The 24,986-nt window shown below is 52.0% G+C and overlaps 1 protein-coding gene across 6 annotated transcripts in view; it reads left to right on the top strand.

Annotated features, from left to right (window-relative positions):
• The first annotated feature begins 589 nt into the window (after nucleotides 1–589).
• SLC39A11 (solute carrier family 39 member 11) overlaps nucleotides 590–24,986 on the top strand; it is a 238,912-nt gene continuing 214,515 nt past the window's right edge. For 3 of the 6 annotated variants that reach the window (XM_037493905.2, XM_054688629.1, XM_054688631.1), the window contains exons 1-3: nucleotides 2,624–3,372; nucleotides 3,468–3,586; nucleotides 8,018–8,056. In XM_037493905.2, coding sequence (XP_037349802.2) covers nucleotides 3,138–3,372; nucleotides 3,468–3,586; nucleotides 8,018–8,056 — 393 coding nt within the window. In that variant the 5' untranslated portion in view covers nucleotides 2,624–3,137. Of the gene's footprint in view, nucleotides 657–2,623; nucleotides 3,373–3,467; nucleotides 3,587–8,017; nucleotides 8,057–24,986 lie in introns of those variants that run through there. The other 3 variants (XM_054688633.1, XM_054688630.1, XM_054688632.1) reach the window with 3 other exon arrangements.

Genomic DNA, 24,986 nt, shown 5'->3' with positions numbered 1-24,986 from the left:
CACACTAAATTTTTTTTGGTTCCCTGTGTGTGTGTGTGTGGGGGGGGGTGTCCTTGTTTTCATTTTGGCTAAAAATTTCATTTTTGTCTAAATATGAGCAACTCTACTCCAGGTCTTTTTCTGGAAGGGCAGGACAGCAAAGCCCTGGCCTGGGGCGCACCAGCAACTCCTGGGGTGCCAGAACAGAACATCCCAGGCACCCAGACCTTGGGGGGCGCTAATCATCTATGGTTCTGATGGGAGGGACCTTAGCTGAGGGCCACCGACCTTGAGCACGATGCTGCTGGGGGGCACTCCATCCCCCACCCTCTCCAAACACACCCAGCTGGGTGGCTCCCTCCCCAGAGAGCTGCCACATGCACGACAGCAGGGACGTCCCAGGGGCTCCTGCCTCTGCTTTCCTGGCTGCAGCCGCGCCCCTGAGGTTGACCCGGTGGGCGCCTGCTGGACCGCGGGGCCCAGTTGCGCCCGCCCCAGCGGCTCCGGGGCTGCGCGGGCCTGTGAACCGGAGAATCGACGGGGCGGCGGGCGGGGCCCGCGCGCGCGGGGGCGGGGCCTGGGCCGGGACACGTGTGCGGCGAAGCAGGAAGTGAGCGCGGAGCGGAGCCGCGGCCGCGGCTGCTGGAAGCGGCGCGGGGGCTCCGGGGGGCCCTGGAGTGAGTCGCCTTTTCTCTCCTTCGGCGCCGCCGGGGGGCGGAGGCCCGGGACCCCCAGGACACGCCCGAGGGACGTGCACGGGCAGCACCCCGGAGTGTGGCGGGGCTGCCTGGGCGGAGCAGGGCTGCAGGAGGAGCGGGCGGCCGCGGCAGGTGCAGGGCACGGCGGGGGGTGCCCGGAGCCGCCCCTGCCCCCTCCAGGAGAGCCCTGGGGTGCTGACCTGCCTCGTGGACACGCTCCGCAGTCAGACTTGACCCTGGGCGTGTGGGGGAGCCCGGGGATCTGGGAGCAACAGTGGCCACAGTTCCAGTTTGGGGAGACCCCCCTGGTCCTGGGGTTCCCAGGACCCCTTGACCCTGACTGGGACCTGGTTAAGGTGCAGCTGGGCTGAGATGCCCCTTTCTGGGCACCCCCCAGGCCCCTGGTCCGCGGACCACACTCTGAGCACACTTCACACTCGCTGCCCCAGCCGACTCAGGGCTGGTGTGTGCAGCTCCCAGGGCTGGGGCTGCCCCAGGGCCAGCTCCCCTTCTGCAGACTCCCACCTCTTGAAGCTGACTCTCTGGGAAGCAGGGCAACAGCTTTAAAAGGGACAGACAAGAGCTGAGTCCTTGATCAGCCGGATCACCTGCTGCAGAGGCATGCGGCCCCGCGTGGGTGGTGTTGGCCTCTTTAAAGTTGGAGTGGGCAGAGACCAGTCCTCCCTCCTGCTAACTAGCCAGGGTTTGTGGGCGATGTGCAGCTCAGGAGGAAGTCGGCGCCCCATGCCCTTGAGCTGCCAAGGCTGACACTCCCTGTTCCCAGGTGCTGCTGAGGTGCAGCGACTTCTCACTCTCTGGGGACTCTGTGTCCGCCTTGCTGGTGTGGCAGGAGGCCTCGTGTCCCTAAGCTCTTGGTCTGGTAGAAGTTGCCCGGGGTCTGGACTGGTGCTTTCCATGCTTGAATGTTAAGGACCCCCCATGGAGCCAGATCACCTGCAGATTCTGACAGCCAGGCTGGGGTGGGGCCTGAGAGTCTGCATTTTTTAAAAACTTATTTTATTTTTTTATGCATACAAGAGCTGGGGTGTAGGCCAGAGGTGCGGGGGCTAAGAGGGTTCACCAGAGACAGTGGGGAGCAGAACAGGCAGATTGACTGAAATACACTACCAAGGGGAGCAGCGGGGAGACAGGAGAGGTCTGCTGCACCATGTGGGTAGCTCCCACCCAGGGTGCAACTTAACCCCTTGTGCCACCAGGGGGGCCCCTGTTTTTCTGTTTATAAGTGATTTTCTCCTTCTTTTGGTGCAGCCATCCTGAGTTGAGACCAGATGGAATAGGCTGTGGGGGACACAGCCCGATCTCATTTCTCTGAGAGGCCTACTGGCACCAGGGCAGAGCCTGGGCTCACCTGGGTTCTTCCAGGATGGCCCTGGCACCCAGCTTTCCTAGGTGTGAGGACTAGCAGTGCTGCCAGGCTCTTTTCTGGGCATCACCCTCTGCCACAGTCCCCTTCCAGCACCAACAGAGAGAGGGGTAGTGTCTTCAGCTCTGGGTCTGCAAGCCCAGTGCAGCTGGCTGCTCGCGGGGCACCAGGCCTGGCAGGACAGGGTCTAGTGGGGTTGAGTCCAATCCTGTGGGTGCTGGAGGAGTGGTGGGAGCTGAATGAGGCCTTTGAGCAGCGCCCTGGTGTTTGTGTACCAGAACACAGGGCTTTTCAACAAACGGGTTTCTCTATCTTGTAACTTTCCACAGCGGGAGGCTAATACCAGGTCATTCCAGAGTTAGCACTTAGAACATGTGCAAGTCTAGAAGCGGTTCTTGCGGCAAACGCAGGAGGGAATGGAACTTCCCTTCCTGTCCCTGGTGGGCAGTGGCGTGACCTCAGCGCCAGCATAGCCTGCTGAGCCATGGGGGGAATGACAGCACCTGTGGGTCCGTCTCCCTGTCCTTGCTGAAGGTCCTATCAAGGTAAGGTAGCCTTTTTCAACTGAACAGGTATTTTGGGGGTGCCAGAATGCCCTGTTTTACAGGGGTGCCATTTGTTAAAGTGCATCATTAATGTCCTCAAGTACATCGTGATATAAATGAGGAAGGAGGCAGCCACACAAGGAAGGTGCCAAGGATGTGCCCTTTGGACAGGAGAGATCCGGCATGTCCTGCAGGGAGGTGGCACTCGGTGGGCAACGGAGAAGGAGGCTGCTCCGGGTGGCGAAGGAAGGCGTCTGGAAAGGGGTCGTGGGAAGGGCACTTGAGCAGGACCGTGGGGCTCATTGAAGGGACTGTCACTGACTCAGATGGGCCGGAGTACGGAGTCCCCAGGTGTGATGGTGACACAGGCTGGACTAGGTGGGCTGGTGAAGCTCGGCTGGTGGAGTTTACATTGGCCCATGGGAGGTGCCACAGGGAGCCGTGCAAGGTTCGATCAGGATTTTGGTGGAAGCAGTGCAAGAGGGAGCCTGAACTGAGCTGTGTTTGGCCGTGGCAGGTGGAGGAGGCGGGATGTGCCGCCGGCTGCTCACAGGCACTCCTGTCCTCCCTTCCTCAGGGCGACCTGATCCGTGGCCTTTGAGCTTCTTCCCTCTGCTGCTGTTTCCCAGGGCTCTCCCCTCTGCTGTCTCCCTCCATGCCCCCCATCTCTCAGAGTTAGGTGATTCCCCATACCTGGGCGCAACTAGCGAAGACCACGGCCTGCTGCTGGCTCCTGGAGGCGGTTGTGGGCAGGCAGGAGGGGCAGGTGCGTGTCTCCTGGCCAGACACAGGCCGGCGAGGTGGAGGTGCCGGGGAGGCCCCAGAGCAGGGCCCGCTGACCCTCTGCTCCTCTGCACGCAGCCATTGCCAACATGCTCCAGGGCCACAGCCCAGTGTTCCAGGCCTTGCTGGGGACCTTCTTCACCTGGGGGATGACAGCGGCCGGGGCTGCGCTTGTGTTCATCTTCTCTAGTGGACAGGTGAGTTGTCTTGCCTCAGTGCTGGGGGTTCCAGGGGGGCTCCCCAGCACCTCACAACCCCTTGCCACATGCATAGGGGGTTGCAGACTCTTTAATGCCACTGGCCACACCTCCAGATCGGGGGTGGTGTTCTTCCCTGCTCTGGTTTTTCCCCCTTCTCCCTGCCAGGCCCAGAGGACGGTGTCCACAGTTCCTCCCTGGCTTCTCCCGATTGATTCAGAGGGAGACGGAAGTGACGGAAGTGAGCCCAGTGGACTCCCTTAGGCATCCCCCTGCTTTCTGTCTTCTTCTGGCTTTGTTCAGGCCTGGAGCAGGTGGCATTTTGCCTGCCTGAAGAACAATGGGCTTTGGCAGCGATTGTCCTGCCCTGTGGCCTTGAGTTAGCTGGGATCACTCAGAGGCCTTGGGAGAAGGAAGGGGATCATCCCTCCTCTCACCCCCTCTGCAGGCTCATTCCCTCCCCTTTGGGATGAATATGTGCAGAGCCACCCCCCATGTTGCCTGCTGATGTCACCCGAATACCTCACTCTTGTGTGGTCTGTGCACCCACAGACCCTGCACCCTTACTTCAGCCCCTTATGTCACCATACACACCGAGCACCTCTCTAACCCTCTGTACCCCCATATCTTTCCCTCTTCATGTCCTATAACCCACCTACTCACTCCACACCTACACACACACCCCTGCCTAGTGCCCACGCTTCTCTAGACCTTCTGTACCCCCACACTTGCCCTACACCTTCTCCCCTAGCCTCACCTGCTCCTCCACAACCCACATCCACTTCCCACCTCCAGGTCTGAAATTCCTTTCTCTCCTCTAGCCCCAGGCTCAGGACAGTCTTAGGGCCCCAGGCTCAGAGCTCTCCTTTCCCATCTTGCTAAGTCCCTGCCCTGTTCGCTGCAGTCCTGGAAATTGTAGGTGTGGCCAACCCGGGAGTGATTCAGGCTCTTCAAACAGGGCTATGAGCCGGATCTGGAAACTCCAAGCGGTCCAGGAAGTTGGCAGGCTGGGCGCTGTGTCAGAGGCCAGCAGAGCAGGTGCCCATGTCGGGATTAGGCCCCACCTCGCCCTGCACTGCCCCTCTCCCTCGGCGGGAGGTTTGAGGACAAGGAACTCTTGACGCGCAGCCCTGAGTTCCTGGTACTGTCACAGGTGGTGAGAGCTTCTGAAGGCTTTCAGGGGTGTGAGGCCCCCAAGAACCTGAGGGAGGGCACCAGACCACCTAAGCCTCCTTTCTCACGACGGCCACACCCATCAGGGGCAGAACGACCCGTGCTGTCCTCTTCGCCACGTTCTTTTGCATTGGGAAGGGGAGACTTGGGTCTCCATGGCCGGGGCTTCGCTGCTGCAGGGGCCCTTGAGGGCGGAGTTAAATGCAGCTCATAGGGGGACTCGGAGGCCTGCGTGGCCCGGCCAGTGCTGTGTGGGCCTTCATCTCAGATGTGCCCCCTCTCCTTTGGAGCCGAGGAGCCCCTCTTTTGCCTTGTGTGGGGATAATTACCCAGGTCTGAGGAGGAATTGCTGAAAACGTTCTCTGTGTGGAGGCATAGAGGCGACCCCTGAGGCCCCCAGAATCATCCACGGGACTCAGCAGATAGTTGTACATGTGCTGAGTTTCACTACTGTGGGGGGGTCGTCAGGGGCGAGGCTCAGTTGGAGTCTGGAGAATCTGGGCTTCCGAGGCGCCTCCCTCCTGGGAGGGGCACACAGAGCTTGCTGCTCCTTCCCAGTGAGGAAAATGCAGGCATGTGTGCACATGTGCGTGTGCATGTGTGCATGCTTGTGTGTATGTATGTGCATCTGCCACTAGAGTCTCAGCTCCCAAGGTTTTTAAAAAAAATTTTCTTTTTTTTTTGGTGTTAATCTGGTAGCTGTTTATATGTCTTAACTTTGGGGGTACATTTTTACGCCTCCATAGGTGTCCATATTTCACTCCCTGGTCCCCCAGGTTTGTACTGGGTGCTGCTCAGATGGGTCCTCTGTGCTTTGCTTCTACCAAAATTCCAGACCCCCAGACGACAGCAGGTGGCCCGCCTGGACCACCTTGTTTGCAGGACAATGTGGTTATGGTCACCCCTGGCTGCCAGGGACTGGAGGGAGCTGTTTAAGTGCTATTTTTCCAGAAGCTGGCCATGCATCAGCCCTGCCAGCAGCACCTAAAGAGAGCAGCCTCGGTGCGCTGCTAGACTTTTCAGCACAGGAGACGTGAGGACTTGAAGGGCCTGGATGGGGGGACAGAGGCCACCCCGGACACGAGTCCACGGGTGTGCTCTGTGTCCCCTGAGAAACCTCCGTTTTCACTAGGGTGGAGACTTTTGTGAGAGTCGTGTGGCCGAGTAGGCCCTCTGCCCACCACTGCTGCTGTGGTTACGTTTCAATCAAAATTTGGCTTCCTGATTTAAAAAAATGTATTTTAATGGTAGGAAACTTGTAAATTATAGACCAGCTTAAAGAAAAGAATCAACAGGGCCTCCCCCGGGGCGCAGCGGTTGAGCACTGGGTTGTGAAGCTGCCCGAAGCCTCTGCGGCGCCAGTTCGATCCCCGGCTGCTCCCCGGCCACCGGAGGAGGGTCCCACATGGCGCACAGACCCCTCCTGCCGCCCGCTGCTCCCCTCAGCAGTGTACTTCGCTCCTTCTGCCTGCTCTGCTCCCCGCTCTGGCTCTGGTGAATTCTCTCACCCTCCTGCGCTTCTGACTGTACCCAGTGCTTGTATAAATAAATAAATAAATCTTTAAAAAAAAAAAAAGAAAGAAAGAAAAGAATCAAGAAACCCTCCTAATCGCCCTTCTCAGAAATCTAAACATTTGTCCAAATATATTCAGTTATATTTGAGTATATGCAAGTGTATGTTTATTTTCTTTACATAATTCAGATTAAGTTATATATAATGCTTTGTAACTAGCTTTTCTGACTTGATTTTGTGAGTATTCCCCCCTGTATCTCTAATGTTTCTTTGCTTTGAGTGAGTAACTTTGGTTACGTAGACAGCTGCGTAATGTTCCATCACAGCAAGGTGCCAGCAGGTCATGTAACCATTTCCTAACTGTTGGACATATAGGGTAGGTCCCTTTTTCCTACTTTCAGAAATAACATGACCGTGAACATCAATCTTTGAGCACATACCTGATTGGTTCTGAGATAAATGGCTAGAAGTGGAATAATGGGTAGATTTACCTTAAGAGAAGTATAATTTTCCTCTTTCCAGGATCCAGAGGCAGGCTGATGGAATGATTTTATTTGGCTTCTTTATTGTATCTGTCTGATGTGATTATATTAGTTGGCTAGACCAGCTTTGCTTGCGTCATGGCTTGCTAGGGAAGAACATCATTTGTCTAGCTCCCCAGGGTCAAACCTTCCCTCCACTGCACACTGAGGTGGGAAGAGGCTGCCTCTGGCTGCAGGTGACTGACCATGGCTCCCACTCCCCAGCCTCGGTGGGGACTTTAAGCATTGGAGTAATCAACACCTTTGCATGCCTGCCATGTGTTCACGTGGCTGTAGATTGTATATCCCTACTTTTGGCCACCTCTTAAATTATTTTTTTTTATTGAAATGTAAGGTGCGTATAGAAAAATGCACATTTTATAAGTGTGCAGCTTGATCATTTTTTCCAGATGTGTCCCCAAATAGTACGCAGAAGACTCGAACAGTCCAACCTCCCAGCAGCCCTTGCAGGGATTCCCTTTCCAGTCACTACCCACCCCCCCTCCCTCCACTCCAAGGAAACGCTCTCCTGGTCTGTCAGATTAGAAATTCGTTTCCCCTGTTTTTGTCCATTATGTGAATGGAGTTATCTCAAAGCGCGTGCTCTCCTGGGTCCACTGGTGTCCCCCATTTGTTTTCCGGTGCCCCTCCTGGTTGCATCCCACCATCCGGGTGCCCTGGGTGTTCTCAGTGTCCGCTGGTGTCCTGTGCGTGTGCTTCCTAATCGACATCTCCGTCCCTCTGTTGTGAATAGTTCCTGGTTTTCAGCTCTCACAGATAGTGCTTCAAAGAGCGCTGGGTACCTGTTTCCTGTGGATCCAGGTATGCACGTTAGGTCACTACCGAGGGGAGCAGTGCTGGGTCCTGCCTAGGGTGCGCATATGCTCCCTTGCTGTGGATGTGGCCAGGGGCCAGGGGGTTCAATTTCTACCGGTTTGTGGTCACAGCTCACCCAAGGGGAGAGCAGCGTAAGAGGCAACCGCGGTCAGGGCCAGCCAAGCGCCACGCTGAACAGACGCTGATTGGCCGTGGGAGGGATGGAAGGTTTAAAGACAATGTTTCCCCTGTTCTTGGTCCATTTTGTAGTGGACCAAGGCTTCGGACCCAGGCTTCCGATGGGGTCACACCCCGGGCGGGGCCAGGCTGATTCATGTGTCTCTCCTGGCGTACCCTTGTCCCACGAGATACCCCAGAGATTCTGAAACATCTTGTTTTCATTTTCAGAGGCGGATCTTAGATGGAAGCCTCGGCTTTGCGGCAGGGGTAAGTAGCATGTGGTGGGAGGAATGATAATGGAGACGTGTTTGTTCTGACATCTCTCTGCCAAGGGGCATTTCCAGCCTCTCCAAGGTGGGCTCGCTGCATCTCAGGGTTCCCAGGTGCCGATGGTCCCCCCACCCACCAGTCACGGGATCTATTATCCAGTGCATCACAAGCCTCTGCCCCTCTTTCGAGGGTGAAGGAGGCTTCTTGGCAGCTGCTTCAGGACTTGTAAATAAGATAATATTTAGGAGGGGCCCAGCACAGAGCCTCTTTGGCAGTCATTAAATAGATTTAACTAAATTACAGCTCCTTCTCTTCTCTTTCCCCTTAGAAGTTCTTTTATCATAGACATTTCCAAACATGTAAAAACGTTGCCTGAACCCTGCGGTGCCCGCAGGCACCCAGCCCCTGCTGCCATCGTGATTGGCATTTTGCTAATCTCATTTCCTCTGCCTTCCCCCAGCCTTCTTGGGAGGTCGGAATATTTTGTAAAAGCGAATCCCAGCCATCACCTCACTTCACCTGTACATTCAATACACCTCTTGAACTGAACAGCTTTTTAAAAAGCAAATTCGTGTGACACTGTCACACCTACCACAGCCAACAGGAATTCCTTAAGACAACCCAATACTCAGTCTGTTTTCAGATTTCCTACTTTTTCCCCCAAGCGGTCTTCTGGAAATTGTTTTATTAGAGTCTGGATCCAAACACGATTTTCATATCGACTTTGTTACGTTTTCTTCAGGTCTCTTTTGATCTATTAACAGCCTCCTGTCTCCTAACGCTAGAGATTTGTTTTATTTTTTAATGAATGACCTTTTTCTTACCCCGTGTTAATTTCTGACAGAATAGGATGTCTCCGTTCAGGTGGTCACTGTCGCTCTCCACACTAGTATTTCATGAGAAACGAGGGACTTAACTGTAGAGTGACCTGCATTGGAGTTCAGCTCCTTGCTTCCTCGTGGGGCTGCGCAACTTCTCCTCAGCCCCCAGGCCTTCTGTTTGCTGGGAGTTAGACTGAGAGAGGGAGGAGGTCAAGTTCCCCTTCCAGGCGTGCACGACTTGGGGGTGCTGTGCATCCCCGCCCTGCTGGTCTTGTCTGGAGCATGGAGTATGTGCTTTTCACTTTGGTTGATGAGGATTTGGTTCCTCTCTCCTGTTTTTATAGTCCGGAGATTCATAAAAGCTGCCTCAGGGTGCGCCTCCTGGAGAGCCTCTCAGTCAGCCGCCCTCGCATTGGGGTCTGTGCACCTTCAGGGGTACACAGAGACTTCCCAGGGGGTGCAAGATGCATCGATAGTGTCACCAGAGTTGGTGCCCAGGTCCCCCAACTTCCAGTTTGGGTTGCCTTCCGCAGCTGCTCTGCCTGAGGGTGTGCCGACAGCTGGTTCTTTGCCCACCTCCCTGTACCCGGTTTTCCTCTCCCTCTTTACAAAAAAAGATTCACTGTCCCCTTAGTCCCTTGTCTTTGGGACACAGTCTGCATATGTAAACACAGGGCCCTTGGCATGTTGGTGTCAGTGTGGAGAAAGCGAAGAGCTAGTTACTGGTCACTGGGCACAACTCCTTCAGCAGTTCAGATGCCATCCCGTCCCTCGAATGTGGCTCTAACTGAATTGTCAGCAGAGAGCTTCTCCATGATGGACCACTCTGGGATTTGGGTGTGTCACTTGGACAGAGTTCAAAGAACTGAATGACCATATTTTAACAAAATAACTATTTTTTAATCATGTTTTACATCATGTATTTTTCTCTTTGCTTATGTGAAAAAAAGCAAAATATGAAATTGATGCATGGCCATCTTATTCTAGCAATGACTACGAGTATATAGCCACAGATATAGACCGAACTGACAAAACAAGGAAAGACCTTCCCCATGAAAATGTGCATGTCCAAGAATATTTTACTTTTTAAAGTTTAGTAATGCTAAAGCTGTGTATTCTTTTTTTTTTTTAATCGCTGTGGGTCTGTTCTCTACCATGAGCGCTTGTAGTGGTAACTCAGTCCAGGAAAGAAGAAGCAGGTGGAGCCTTGGGTTCACTGCACATACTGAAAATTAAACCAAAATGTATATAGATGTTCCTATTGCAGAGAGATATGGTCAAGAAATCAATGCGAGGCTTTTGGGCATAAAATACAAGCAGCTTTAGGATACAATTTGATGGAGAACTGGAAGGGAAATTCAAGGGAAGAAAGGAATGATGCAGGTGCTTTGACTTTTTTTTTTTTTTAATAGAGGCATGTTTTATTTATTTATTTATTTATTTATTTATTTATTTATTTATTTATTTGTTTGTTTGTTTTGTTTATACAAGCACTGGGTACAGTCAGAAGCGCGGGAGGGTGAGAGAATTCACCAGAGCCAGAGCGGGGAGCAGAGCAGGCAGAAGGAGCGAAGTACACTGCTGAGGGGAGCAGCGGGCGGCAGGAGAGGTCTGCGCGCCATGTGGGACCCTCCTCCGGTGGCTGGGGAGCAGCCGGGGATCGAACCGGTGCTGCAGAGGCTGCGGGCAGCTTCGCGACCCAACGCTCAACCGCTGCGCCACCAGGGAGGCCCATGCTTTGACTTTTGAAGAAGAGCTGGCTCATGCATTTTTGTGTGTGTATCAGGTAACCCACAGACATGACGCACGGCTGAGTTCAGATGCGTAATTAAGTGGACCATGGTGGGACCAAGCCTCTTGTTTAGATGGCACTGGACACCTGCAGAGACCGATGAAACTGTTTAAACAAACCAGCAGTTATATGCCATCTTTTACTGCTCTTTCAACTTAAGGTGCAAACTTTCCATTGTCAATTTGAAAACTATGAAGTTTTTCAATTTCTTCAGGGGGTCCCTGGGAACAAAGTTTGAAGAGCTCTGTTCTGTGCTTTCAGCCCCTCTGACCAAACATTTGGATGCGGTTCTAGTTTCTCGTTTATGCTTTCGGGTCAAATACTGTTGTAAGATTTACATAGCGAGAGACAAGCAACAGAATGAAACTAGGAAGGACACAGAAACCAAAACAACTAGCGGTCTCCATCCGTGGGCATCACAACATCAACATTTAGGATGTCCTGTCCTTGAAAACATCATCTGACGAGTGGATGATCTTGCTCATTTAACCAGGAGGAGCTAAAACAGGCTTTAAGTAGTTGGCAGAAAAAGAAAGAGCTTCTAAAATTAGTCTATGTGTATTTATCAGAACGTGCATTAGTCCTCTCTTCTAAAATGGACCTTGAATATAAGCTAGTTGCACAAGGGCCCTTCTGGCAGGTGGCCAGAAGCATCGGAAACATAAAAGCTTGATGTAGGGGTAATCAGAACTCAAACCCAGGAGATTTCAGAGGCAGTGGCATTTAGAAGTGGATTTTCACAACTTCCCCATACCAGGGCAAGCAACAGAGCCCAGGGGGCCGGAGCTGTCAGTCCTTGTCCTGGAATCGTATATGTCATGTTGCCAACCTAGCGGTTAGAACCGTGGTTCTCAACCCCCAGGGAACATCAGCATGCTTGGCTGTCACTACTGGTGTCTTGTGGGTGGAGGTCAGGGATGCTGCGGAACATTCTAGATGCACAGAACGGCCCTTGCCACAAAAAAACCATCCTGTCCAAAGTATCAGTGGCACCTAGGCTGAGAAATCCTAGAGAACTCCAGTGTGTCATCTCTAGTGAAACATGTAAAAGTTCAGATGTAGTTATAGTTAAAAAAAAGACAGTCCCTGTCTCTCCCCCTTGTCCCTGGAGAGGCTGACTGTGCAGAGTCAGGGCAGGTGGGTGTGACACAGTGCCTGGCATCCTGAAGGTTATGCTTCCTTGACACAGCCCTGCGATGCTTCCTAGTCAGTTGCCCGGGGTCCCAGTGTATCTTGCTCAGGTGTAACCTGTTTTTACAGTCATGTGTGTGCATTTATGTATGTGTCATACGTGCAGGGAAGTGTGTAGCTGACTTAATGTTGCCGCGATATATTTATGTGATGTGTAATTGTGCACAAAACTAGTATTCCTGTAAGGGAGATTCCTGGAGCAAAGGATGTGTGTATTATGATTGTGCTGGCAATCTCTTTCACAGGTTATTTTTCCTCATTAGCCAGGCGTTAGAAGTGTTAATCAGTTCTCCTTAAATGATTCCTCGTGGAATCCATTTGCCTCTTTTTCTCCCTTAAATCACTCTCCAAGTTGCTTTCATCGTAGTCTTTCTCAGTACCCAAGTCTGGCCGGGATTCTTGCCTGAGGCATGAACCTAATGGGGAAACTGTTACCATTTAAAAAAAAAATAAAAGGGAGAGTCATTATCCCTTATTAGAGTCCTTGAGTAGTAACACTTTAAAGCTGTAAAAGATTTTAGATGATTATAAGAACAATTATTTATTGAGTTCTTTCTATGACCAGGTGCCTTGCCACCCACTTTAGTAGATCATCTAATTTACCTTTCACACCAGCTCCAGATGGCTCTCCTGTACCCTCGCTTTGTAGGTGAGGCCCAGCCAGTGTAGATACATTATTCAGATCACAGGGTGAGCAGAGGCGCTGACTGAACCCTCTCACACCACAGAGCCTCCAGCTGTCTTTCTTCACAGACAACAGACAAAGTCAGAGAGATAAGTGACTTAGAATTGAAAATTGCTACATAGTGGCAGTGCCAGGACCAAACCCAGGTGGGAAGTCAGGGGCACCAGCATTCAGCTGAATGACCAGGGGCGACTCTGTGATCTCTCTGGACCTTAATCAACTCTGCTGAGAACCAGGGACATTGAACGAGATGGTTCACTAGTGGTTTCCTGGATCGGCCCATTGAAAGGGGTGGGTACCTGCCAAGGTTAGCGTATCATTTTGTTGCAGGCAGTTGTGAAGGACTTTAGTCCTCAGTTCACTTGTTCGCCTGCTCACCTATTCAATGAGCCACTGAACCACGTGACAGACTTATCTTGTCATCTGAGTAAGGAAGCAGTCACCACACCACACAGATCAACGTTTGGATGAACTTGGAGAGCCTGAAATGTCCAGGTCGCCATTTTAACCTTCTCCGCTTTAGTTCTGATGTCTTTTTTTTGGTGAGGCTGGAACTAACTAGGAATCGTTGACTCAGTGTTCATGCTCTCTCAACGAAGAAGTCCTTGTGTTTGCTAAACAGGACCCTGAAACCACAGAAGAGAAAGAGCCAACCTATCGGGAAGCTTCATTTGTAGGCATGAGAAGGCAGTCGAGTATCTATTATGTAACCCATAGGGAGCTGGCTTCTCATGAAAGGCACGATTTTCTCCAGGAGCTTTTGGCTGAGTCTGCTTCTGTGCGGCAAGTGGTAAAAATGTTCTTCCCAAGCCACCGGCTCTCTGTTGGGAGTTAATGACGCTCTCTTAATGATGGCCGCTGAACTGGCAGGAGGACGTCGCCAGCTCTTCGCCACGTCCATGGGGAACAGATGGGAAAAGGTGGACTTAAAAGGTAGCACGAGGGACCCAGGGAGGACACACCAGTCAGATGCCCTGGAAAGCTTTATTCTGGAGTAAGTAGTGGAGAGAAAGAGCCGGGGTGGGCAGCAGCCATTGAGCAGGGCCTTCAGGAGTCCTGGCCTTTATTCCGATCTCGGATGGGAAGGAATGATTGCTGTTGGCTGAGAGGACACTCGTTACGTCTTGGAGAATTTTTTCAGCGTGGACTGAACTGAAATGGGCCACAGCCCAAGTGCTGCTGGACAGTGGACAGGGATGCCTGCATGGGCTCTCATGAGGCCCCTGCAGAGGTTGCCTGTGCATGTCCTCTGAGCCATGATTTTCCTCTTCCTGGGACTGAGAGGTGATGAGACCTGACCCAGCCTCTAGGGGTGATGAACTTGCTAGCGCCCAGAGTGGACCCCACCCCCAGAGTGGACCTCACCCCAGCATCATTGCTTAAGCTGGATGGATCACCTTGGAAACCTCTGGGTAGGTGTCCAAAGTGGAACACCTCTTAAATGTGCTTTTTTCAAGATTTGGACCTGGGGCCCCCCAGGGCCTCCTAGATTCTACTCGCGGCGGGTCTTCTCATATTGCACTAGATGTAGTGGCCAGGAGAGGGATGCTTGTCTGTTGAGGGCACAGGCCGCCCTGCAGGTGGGCACTCAGTGAAGCAGTGGGGAGGTGCGCCCAGGCTGGCTTGGTGTGACTTTGAGCCCTGGTGTCATCTGACAACCTGAGTGTGGCAGGTGCATGAGGGAGATTTGGGGAGGCCACAACTAGCCACCACCCTGACATTTCCACCCTGGTTGCTTCCTGCATAGGGTGCTGCAGCACACACAGGGTTCACCATCCTGGGGTTGGGCCCATAAAGTCTGCATGACGAGGCCTTGAATTTTTAAAGGTCGCCAGTGGTCAGTTTCTAGTGAAAACTGTCTCTGTTAAGATGAAAGACCCGAAGCCACACCAGTCCCGGGTAGGAGACCCCAAACATCTCCCAGAAGACAGGACTGACCATTGACCCTGCCCTCCTGGTCCCTGAACAGTTGTGGTGTTTTCGAGCCCCAGGGTGATGTGATGACAGCTGTGTCCCCTGGGCCTCCCCACACCCCAAGCAACATGTGCCAGGAGACGGGGCTCTGCCTTCCCAGCACCTGACTCTCGAGTCCTTGCAGGGAGAGCGAAGTCTTGCTTTGAGATGGGAGGGGGTGGGGCAGGTGAGAGGAAGGAAGGAGAAAGTCAAAAAAACACCCAGGAAGGAGACAGACTGTTATTATTTTTATTATATTTTTTCTTTTCAATTTCATGCTTCAGATTTCCAATGTCATTATAACTGTGTGGGGGAGGAAATGATATATATTACCTCTCGACGGTGATGGAAAGCAGCCGCATTTGTCTCGCTGGAAGAACCCACGTGTGTTCCTTGGCCCTGCTGAGCTCCGGGGCGGAGTGGCCCGGAGCCCCCACATGGTCTCCTTCCTTCCTTCCTTCCTGCCCGCCCCGTCCGCTCCCTTCTCCTCCGCGGGCATCTCCCCTCTCCGGCCTGGGAAACCCACCTCCCCTGTGCCCTTTCGACGTTCCCTGCAGGTTAGACCTACTAGCTGGGATGGGCCAGGGCATTATTTGGGGGTGTCTCTTCCTCTGTGGGTGTCCTTTCCTGTTCCCATGAAGATAGGTGGGAGTGTATGTGAGCGAGGATGAGCAAGAGGGTGAAAAGGGCCTCTTTGGTTTGATGGCCAAATGTGAGTGTTCAGAGTCATACCAACTCTGATACATTTCTCTGTGGGCACAAATAGATGTTTCATCCTTCCAGATGACCGGCTCATTTTTCATTCATTCATTCATTCATTTTTTATTAATTCATCCAGCATATATGGAGACCCTGCCATAGTCACCACTTTGTGCCAAGCATTGAGGATTGGAAGAAACAGCACAAGATGGTCTCTGCTTTAAGCATGTTGGGGTCTTTAAGGAGGTTATGAGGCGGGCACCCCACACCCGTGGTCCAGATCTGGTCTGCTGCATACTCTTGTGACTAGACATTATTGCCACCCAACCATGCCCATCTGTTTACATTTTCCTGTGCCTGCTTTTCCATCACAAAGGCAGAGTTGAGCTGCACCAGGGCTGTATTGCCTTGAATATTACCCCTGGCCCTTAACTGAAAGCTTGCTGACCCCTCAGTCATTTGTGGCAGGGTTTGCTCAGGCCAAGGGGATTGGCAGTGCCAACAGCCTGAGCTGGAGGGGATGGCCTGTGGGGATTACAGCTCTGGGCCATGCACGGCCCAGACTGGAGATCTGGAATGTACCATGGGAGGTGCGGTGTTCCTCTTTTTGTGGGCACGCTGCCTTTGTGCTGGCTCTCCCTAGAGGGATGCTGGCTTTCGCTCATGAAATCGATGCCCTTGCTCCCCCTTTGCTGGGATGGGCCATTGAAGAATCTCCAGAGGCGTCTCTGCAGCGAAGCATGACAGATTATGTGGGCCCTTTTGTTCCATCCTCTTTGTCACTTAAGGTGCACGGCGTCACGACAGATGGCCAAGGGCAAAAGTGTGCAATTGGAGACTGAGAAATAAAAGTAGGTTTCCCAGCTCAAATCAACCTCAAGTTTGCGACTGTCTGTAGCGCCTGCGGTCCAGCAGAGCGAGCTCAGATGGTCTATTGTCCTTGGCAGGTGGGCCCCAGGGAGCTCTCTGGCTTTGGGGAAGCCCCCTTCACTCTGCTCTGAAGGTTCTCCACCCTGCTGCATGTTAGAATCACCTGGAAAACACTGAGAAGCCCCCACTGCCTTGGGCACACCCTGCACCTACTGAGTCAGAATCTCCGCTGGGAGAGGGAGCAGGGAGCGGTCTCAGTTACTTCCCAAGCACCGCGTGATTGCACTGTGCAGCCAAAGCTAGAGGCAGGTTCTAGTGTGGACTGTGGTTCAATGCAGGATAAGCTGCAAAAAGCAGCTTTTTAAAGTTCCATGTAGCCGTGGGGCTAAGAATCTTCCCATAGGGGCCTCCCTGGTGGCGCAGGCGGTTGAGCGCCGCACTGTGAAGCTGTCCGCAGCCTCTGCAGCGTGGGTTCGAGTCCTGGCCGGCCAGGGAGCTACCTGGCTCACCCGCTGCTCCCCTCAGCAGTGTATTTCGTCAGTCTGCCTGTTCTGTTCCCTGCTCTGTCTCTGGTGAATCCTCTCACCCTCCCGCGCATCTGGCCTGTACCCAATTCTTGTATAAATAAATAAATCTTAAAAAAAAAAAAATCCACCCATAGGTAGGGCTGGGGATCACGGTTCGAGGACCTGCACCAGGCAGCTTGGATGGCGAGCCCTGTCCTGTCTGCCGCGGGCTCCCAGGCCGTCCACTACGTGGCTGGCAGTTGTCGTGGCTCCCCAGGCTGCTTGATTTGGACACCAGGGGGGTGGAATGGTCATCGCCTGCTCAGGCTCATTTTCTATGTGGTCAAGTGATGCTGGGTAGCCGCCTGCTGGGGACACAGGCCGTCCTGTGGCTCGGTGGTACTCGCACAAGGAAGGGTGGCGGCAGCCTTGCTGCTCGGAGAACTTGAACTTGCATTTGCTTTCCGCTTACTGCATTGTCCTCGGGGCCGCATCCTGTGTCTGGAAAGCCCTGGGCCTGATAGGGCCTCCTGGGAGCCTTCTGAGGCTGCTCTCTGCCACCAGACAGCCTGTGTTTCACCCACCCAGACAGATGGTGGGAGTCTACTTTGTTCTAAAGACTTTTGTGAAGCAAGGCTGGAGCCTTTTTTCCCTCTGTAGTCTAATTGAGTGTTTAGCTAGCTTGTTCGAAACTTACCTAATCTAAATGTCTTCTGCTGTGATTTAAATGACAGAGAGTAGATGACACCATTTTTTATAGCATCTTAGTACAAATGACAGTAAAAAGCATGGGGTGTCAGTTTTTTTTAAAGATACTCCGGCGCAAGAGATCCAGGTTAATATTCGTTAAGTCCTGCCCTTTCGCCTCTGCCTGACATGACCGGGGACATTGGTGCTTTGTGCTGAGGCTGCTTGGGTCCCATTTCACTGCTTCCCCTCAGTGGCCCCTGCACAGACCGGGGATGAGCCAGTGGTCAAAGCTTTGTCAAGGCCCAAGCTGTGCTCCGGCCCAACATGTGGGAGCAGGGCGAGAATTGTCTCGAGGCTCATCTACCCACCATTTCGGGAGCACCAGCTGTGGCCAAGGCACCGTGGGGCGTGTGCAAAGAACCAAACTGTCGCCCCCAAGAGGGGCTCAAGCTGGGCTGGGGAAGAGGAGCCACGGTCACCTGTCGTCATAAGACAGCTGAGCCTGTGCTTGTAAGCAGGTCATGGACATAGGTGATGGGCAGCCAGGCCTAGGGACGTGGCTGGTAGCTGGGGAGTCAGAGAGGAGGTTGGGCAGAGTTTGACCATGGGGAGGGAGCAGGGCAAGGAAGTGAGTCATGGGCAGAAGCAAGAGCAGCTGGGAAGCATAAGAGGGGACACATAGGCTGGTGGCGGGATGGGACAGTTTTGGTTGGGGGCTGATGGGAACCCGCTGGGGTCCCGGGGCGGGGAGTTTGTGGTTTGTTGTCTCTCTGGCCGGGGAGGCTCTGGAGGTCTTGGTGCGGGTGTATGATCAGAGCTGTGCTTTCTGGGGTGCGCTCTGTCGGTTGCAGGAGGCACTGCTGTGGGGCGTGCAGGGGGAGGCCAGCTGTGGACCATTCGATTGGAGGATCTTGCAGGACTCCCGTGCTGCCTGGACTTATCCGAGCCCTTGACACTGGAGAGAGGCGGCAGCCAGGGCCAGGACGGGGGAGAGCAAGGACACTCCTGCTGGAGAGCCGAGCGGCCTTGGCAGGTGGCCTATTGCCAAGGTAGCCAAAGTCTGTGTATCCCAGGTGCTGTGTTCCTGGGGCTCCTATCCCTGGGGCTGCTGGAGAGGTTGGCATCATCCTGGTTTATGGGCAGGGCTGGGGGGGAGGCATCAATTAGAAATGGGAGGTAAGGCTTGGCATCTCTTAGATTTACTCCAGGCCTTTCTCATTTGAGTGGGTTGTACTTTGGAAACTGTGTGTTGGGGTGGTCTCCATGGCAACCAGACACCTCCAGCTCCAATTGATATGATATGTCTTATGCCCAGAATCAGGTTTGATGGAGAGTAATTGGGGCCTGAAAAATAGTGGCTTAATCAAGAAAGAGTCCTCTTGTCTAGAAGACATTCAGAGCCTGGGACGGTAGGTCCCTGGAGTTATCAGGGATCTAGGCTCCTGTTTTGGTCACCATTTTGCCCCAGAGGGGAGCCTTTGTCTTTCTGCCCCCAGGTAGCTGCTAGAACTCAGGTCATCACATCTGCTGTCTGGACAGTGAAAGTCCTGATGGAGAGCTCCGCGTCCATCTCTGGCCAGGACTTACCCACTAGAACTCATCTGGCTGCAAGCAAGGCTGGGATTCCGGGTCTTGTAGCTATTTACTGGATTCCATTACTAAACAAGAAGGGGGTGATGGAAACTGGGGTAGGCAGTTAGTGATTCCTTATGTTACTCACATACAGGAAATAGTCCAGTATTTGTCTTTGTCTTCCTGACTTGCTTTGCTGCACGTAATTCCCTCAAGCTCTTTCCATTTAGCTGTAAATGGTAACATTTTGTCTTTCTTTATAAATGAAACATATTCCATGGTGTGGATAGACCGTATCTTGATCCAGTTCTTTCTGTGGGCACTAAGGTTGTTTCCTTTCCTTGCTGTTGTAAATAATGCTGCAAAAAAACATTGTAGAGCATATAACTTTTTGATGGTTTGATATTCTTTGGTGGGCTTGCTGGATCATATGGTATTTCCACTTTTAGTTTTTATTTCTTTTATTTTTTTTTAAGATTTATATTTTATTTATACAATAGCTGGGGTATGGGCCAGAGGCGTGGGAGGGTGAGATGATTCACCAGAGACAGAGTGGGCAACAGAACAGGCAGACAAACCGAAAGCACTGCTGAGGGGAACAGCGGGCACAGGAGAGGTCGGCTGTGCCATGTGGGTATTTCCCTGGCCGGCCATGGATCAAACCTGTGCTGCAGAGGCTTCGGACAGCTTCACAGTGCTGTGCTCAACCTGCTGCACCACAGGGGAGGCCCCCCACTTTTAGTTTTTAAAGGTAGGTTCAGACCACTTTACATTCCCACCAGCAGAGTTTTAGGGTTCCCCTTTCTGTACATCCTGTCCAGCACTTGTTTTTGGAGGTCTTTTTTTTTTTTTTTAAGATTTATTTATGCATACAAGAACTGGGGTTGCAGGCCAGAGGTGCAGGGGGTGAGAGGACTCACCAGAGACAGAGTGGGGAGCAGAACAGGTGGATTGACTGAAATGCACTGCTGAGGGGAGCAGCAGGCCAGACAGGAGAGGTCTGCTGCACCATGTGGGTCAGCTCCCTGGCCGCTGGGGATGGAACTCATGCTGCAGTGGCTGCGGATAGCGTCATAGTGCTGAGGACTTAACCCCTTGAGCCACCAGGGAGGCCCAATTTTGGGAGGTCTTTTTTAAGGTCTGCCAATCTCACAGGTATGAAACAATATCTCATTTTTGTTTTGGCCTGCATCTCCCTTATTAAAAGTGATGATGAACATTTTTCCATGTATCTATCTACCTCTTGACTATCATCTTTGGTAAATGTCTTTTCAGCTCTGCTAACCATTTTTTAATTGGGTTTCTTGTTGTTGTTAAGTTGGAGAAGTTCTTTGTATACCTTGGATGATAACCCTTGCCTGTTATGTGATGTGTGAATATCTTTTCCCATTCAGTAGATGTCTTTTTAATCTGCTAGCAGTTTCTTCGTGTGAAAGTTTTTTAATTTAAGGTAGTTCCAATGTTTTATTTTTGTTTTTAATTTCCCTTGCTGTAGAGATTGAGTTTCCAAAGGCACCACCAGAACTTTCTTCTATGTATTTTATTGCTGCAGGTCTTACATCCAAGTCTTTAATCCATTTTGAATTTCTTTTGTCCATGGAGTTAGGGAGTGATCCAGCTTCATTCTTTAACGTGTGCTGGCCATTTGTTAGAGATTCCAGTACCATTTGTTAGAGAGTCTCCTTTCTCCATTTTTAGGATCATGTCTGCTTTGTCCTAGATTAGGTTTTGATGTGTGTGTGGATTTACTTCTGGGTTTTTGATTCTGTCCCATTGATTGCTGTGTCTATTTTATTCCAATACCATATTGTTTTAATTACTGTTGCTTTATAATTGTAGTGGCAGAAAGGCCACAAGGCAGGTTGTCTATGAATGGAGCAGACAGGGTATAGGAGAGTCGTGGAACCCTCGGTGGCTTTTGCAGGCTTTTATTGGGATTTACCAGGTACACGGCAGCCAGGGGTGCCAGGGGGGCCAGGAGGCTGGCAGACCTTCCAGCCCCCAGCAAGTCTTCACTCTTTCTGGGCTCTCTCGCTTCTGGTTCTTCTGGTGATTCTGCTCCTTTTGCGCTTCTGTTCCTCTCTCTGCTGGCGTCCCCGTGATGCCGCCCTTATAAGCCCAGTCTCTCAGCCCAGGTGCACCCACCTACGTATGCCCACACCCTACTCCAGGTGCCCGCCATCAGGCATGCATTCAGGACCACAGAGTTTTGTCATCAATCCAAATGGCGGGAAGGCAGAAAAGCCTGATGCCTTTTTTTTTTTTTTTTACCTCACCCTACAATAATATAGTTTAAAATCAGGTGACACGATGTCTCCATTTTTCTTTTTTCTCAAGATGGCTTTTGCTATTCAGGGTCTTTGATGGCTCCATATAAATTTTAGTGTTTTGTTGTTCTATTTCCTTGAAGAATATAGTCGAAATTTTAATGGGGATTGTATGGAATCTATATGTTGCTTTTGCAGAGTCTTTGGGGTTTTCTGTATATCACATATGTAGGGTGCATGAAGATTGGTCAGGCTTTTGTGCCGCTGGCCTCTGTGACTATCACCTGCAGCCTTGAATGCAGGAGGTGCTTGGGAGCTGGGCTCAGGGCACGCATGCCTGATGGCGGACACCTGGAGTATGGTGTGGGCATGTGTGAGTGTGCACACCTGAGCCTAGGAGGTCAGGGATAAAGGGCAGCATTACTCAGAGACGGTGAGGTGGAGAGCGCCACGAGAGGACCAGCCACGCTGCAAGAGGAAGCCCAGAGGAGAGAGCATGTAGAGAATCTCAGGGGGCCCACGTTGCTGTCTCCATGCTGGCTGTTTCCCCCGCGTACTATTGAAAAACCTGTGGGGATGATGCCAAGGGCTCCAAGTTTTTCTTTTAAGCTGCCTGAGCCAACGATGAACCCCCCGGGCCCTGGACGGTTGCAGAACACACATCATCTGCAGATGATGATGATTTCACTTCCTCGCCAGGGTAGGCGCCTACATTTCTTTTGATTCTGGGTTGGCTGGGCTGGGCTGGAAGAGGACCCTTCTGGAGTCAGGGGGCAGGGAAACTCTAGTTCTTGGGGGAGGAAACTACCCCAGCTCTGCTCTCCCATCTACATCTCCCCTTGCTGCGGGGGCGGATGTGCCTGTCGGCCGACGACCCTTCCAGAACCAACGATCCTTTCTTGTGGCCCGGAGCTCCACTGTTGCGGTTCCCAGGGCTCACTGGACCCTACACTGGGGCTCCACTTTGCCTTGTTTCCTCCATCCTGCCCCTCAGCTTCCCTTGGACACTACCCCCAATGGGTGAGAGGAAGTGCTGGCTTTCTGCAGTTCCGTTTGCTGACAACACCCAAGGAGGAGTATCACTGAAAGATCCAGTGATGCTTAATTTGTTCTCCTTGAGCAGCAGATTAGTCACAGGTGCCCTGGTCTCCTGAGCAGAAAGGGTTTGGCTAGATTCTCAGTGTGAGGGTGCCGCTGTTCCAGAAGCAGGGATTAGCCTCTGGGGCAGGTGGGTGCTGTGTGGCTAGCAGTAACATGGGTGCCAGGTGCTCTCCAAGTGCAGGGGACACATAGCTTCGTGTGAGGGGGTAGTTCCAGGCTGGACCTGGAAGCAACCTGGGAGAAATGCCACCTTTTAAAACAATACATTCCATGCTTCATCCTGACTTGGTTTTGTCAACCTGCACCTCTATTACTGTCATTTTTTTTTTTTTTAAGGATCAAAACATTTTCTTTCAAATTTAGGCCTCAGTCTTGTTCCCTTTTTGTGGGGGAGTGTCTGCCCCATTTTGTGTACTTAATTTATGGACATTAAGAGCATTTTACGAAGGCAGGAGGGATGGAAAGAAAGCCCAGCCTGGCATTTCTCGGGCATGTCTGTGTGCAGAGAAGGGGGCAGAGCCACACTGAGGGTCTCACCTTCTCATCACCCCCATGAGCATGACGAGAAATGTGGAGACCAGAGGGGCTGTTACTTGCGTTCCTTCCCCAGGTCTGGAGAGGGTTGTTGGCCTCAGTCAGAGGATTTTGCTGACTGTTCCTTGGCCTCACTCTGCCTGCCTCCCTAATGCCTCCTACCATGACACAGTGGACCTCAGGAGAGCCACCTTCCCCAGGGGACAGGAGCCTCTTCCAGGGTGAAGGAGGCCAGCAAGCAGCACTCTGACCCTGCACAGTCATGAAGAGAGTGGGCTCACACAGGAGTGGGGATAGGGGGCTTGGGGATGTTTCTAGCTGAGCTGTTTCTAGTCGCTGTGATTAGCAGCAAGTCCTGTAACCTCTGGGCATGTCTGAGCTCCAAAATCCTTCCCTTCCCACCGTATGCACATGGTGGGAGGAAAATCCAGCCATGACTGTTTAATACTTCTGTGCCCTGCAGAGCAGAGACAACAAAATGTCGGGGAGGCGAACACTTCCATAGCCTACCGGTGGGAGCTGGTCTTTGCTGTCAGGGTGCCCTGACTTAATCCTCCATCTCACTGGCTCAGCGGCAGGAGCGCTTTCCCCAGACTTGCCAAACCGCAGACTGAATAGAACCATCACGCCTGGTGGAGATTGCATTTGACAAGTGGGTATGAGGAGGCCTACTCTCACCTGTGCACAGATTTTTTTTTTTCCCCTAAGCGTTTCTTTGGAAACCTCTCTTGGTTTCTGAAGCTCTGGTCTTCTTGTGAAGAAATCAACCACGACAGCCCTGGGGCTAAGTGAGTTAGTTTTCCAGGAGGGTGGAAAAAATATATATCTGTTAAATGCATAAGCAAGGGAAAAACAGATTAGTATTGTATTTAAGGCAGGAGGAAGGGGCCCACAGTCATTGCCTGTGCATAAGTTTTAAACAGGTTGCCGATTTGAATTTGCAGAACACTTTGTAATTATGCAGGAAGAGATCCGTGGGGTGGGGGGCTGTCCTTGAGCTGACTACTACAGGGAGCGCTTATATCTTAGGGGCTCCTGAGTCCCAAATATTATTATGTGGCATTGGTTTATTGCTTCATATTTTTCAAAGTGCTTTCCCATCTATTGCCTCATCTGACTCTCACAAGTAATCCTGTAGCTGTAGGTTTTATTATTTGCATATAGCAGGTGCAGGTGTACGGAATTCCATGCTGGACTCCTTTGTCTGGCCTTTCCATGGGCTGCTTAGGGCCTTGGGGCCCTGGACAAGGGCAGGGACCTCCATGGTCCTCTCGATTCCCCTAATCCCTCTTCTCCCTCCTCTCCACCCCCAGGGGGTATATCAGGCTCTATTTTAGGGACTGGTGATAAAACACTAAATAAAGAAAACAAAAATTCCTGGCAGGGTGAGAGTCATGAATATTGCAATCTTAAAAAGTAAATCAGGAAAGACACTAAGGAACTGTTCCTGACATATGGGAAAGTCTCAATAACTTTTTTCTTCTATGTAGTGAACAGATAAATGCTGCAATGAATGGGTGAGTGGATGCAGGATGGATGGCTAGGTGGGTGGGTGCATGGATGCACGGATGGGTGGGTGGATGGCTGTATGGATGAATAGGTGGATGCATGATTTATGGATGGATGGATGGTTGCATGTATGGATGGTTGCATGGATGGATGCATGGATGGAGGGATGCGTGGATGGATGGATGCGTGGATGGATGGATGCGTGGATGGATGGATGCGTGGATGGATGGATGCATGGATGGATAGCTGCATGGATGGATGGATGGATGGATGGATGGATGGATGGATGGATGGATGGATAGATGCATGGATAGATGCATGGATGGATGCATGGTTGCATGGATAGATGCATGGATAGATGCATGGATAGATGCATGGATAGATGGAAGAGTAGAAAAGGAAGGATAGGTCCTAGGCACCTGTATCCCCAGTTGCCGTTTGAGAATATAAATATTTTCATGCCTTCCTTCCATTTCATGAATCACTGTGGAGAACCCTAAGTGGGACATCATCTCACGTAGCGCCTGGAAAGCGGGATCCTCTCCCTCATGGAGAGTTGGCATCCAGTTGGCTAGGAACAGGAACGCTCCTGGTACTGTGCAGGTTAAGTGAGGAGGCAAACGGTTGGCAACCGGCCAAGGGGAGAGTCAGCCTGTCATTTCCTCTAACCTGATCTTCCCGCCGTGGGCCTAGTTCCCAGACCCGGGGCTGTGCTCACTCTGTCACTCGGTCCCTTC

The sequence above is a fragment of the Talpa occidentalis genome, unplaced genomic scaffold (assembly GCF_014898055.3).
Source record: "Talpa occidentalis isolate TD23 unplaced genomic scaffold, MPIMG_talOcc4v2.1 talOcc4.7, whole genome shotgun sequence".
Taxonomy (NCBI): Eukaryota; Metazoa; Chordata; class Mammalia; order Eulipotyphla; family Talpidae; genus Talpa; species Talpa occidentalis.
This window is presented reverse-complemented; position numbering and strand designations above follow the sequence as displayed.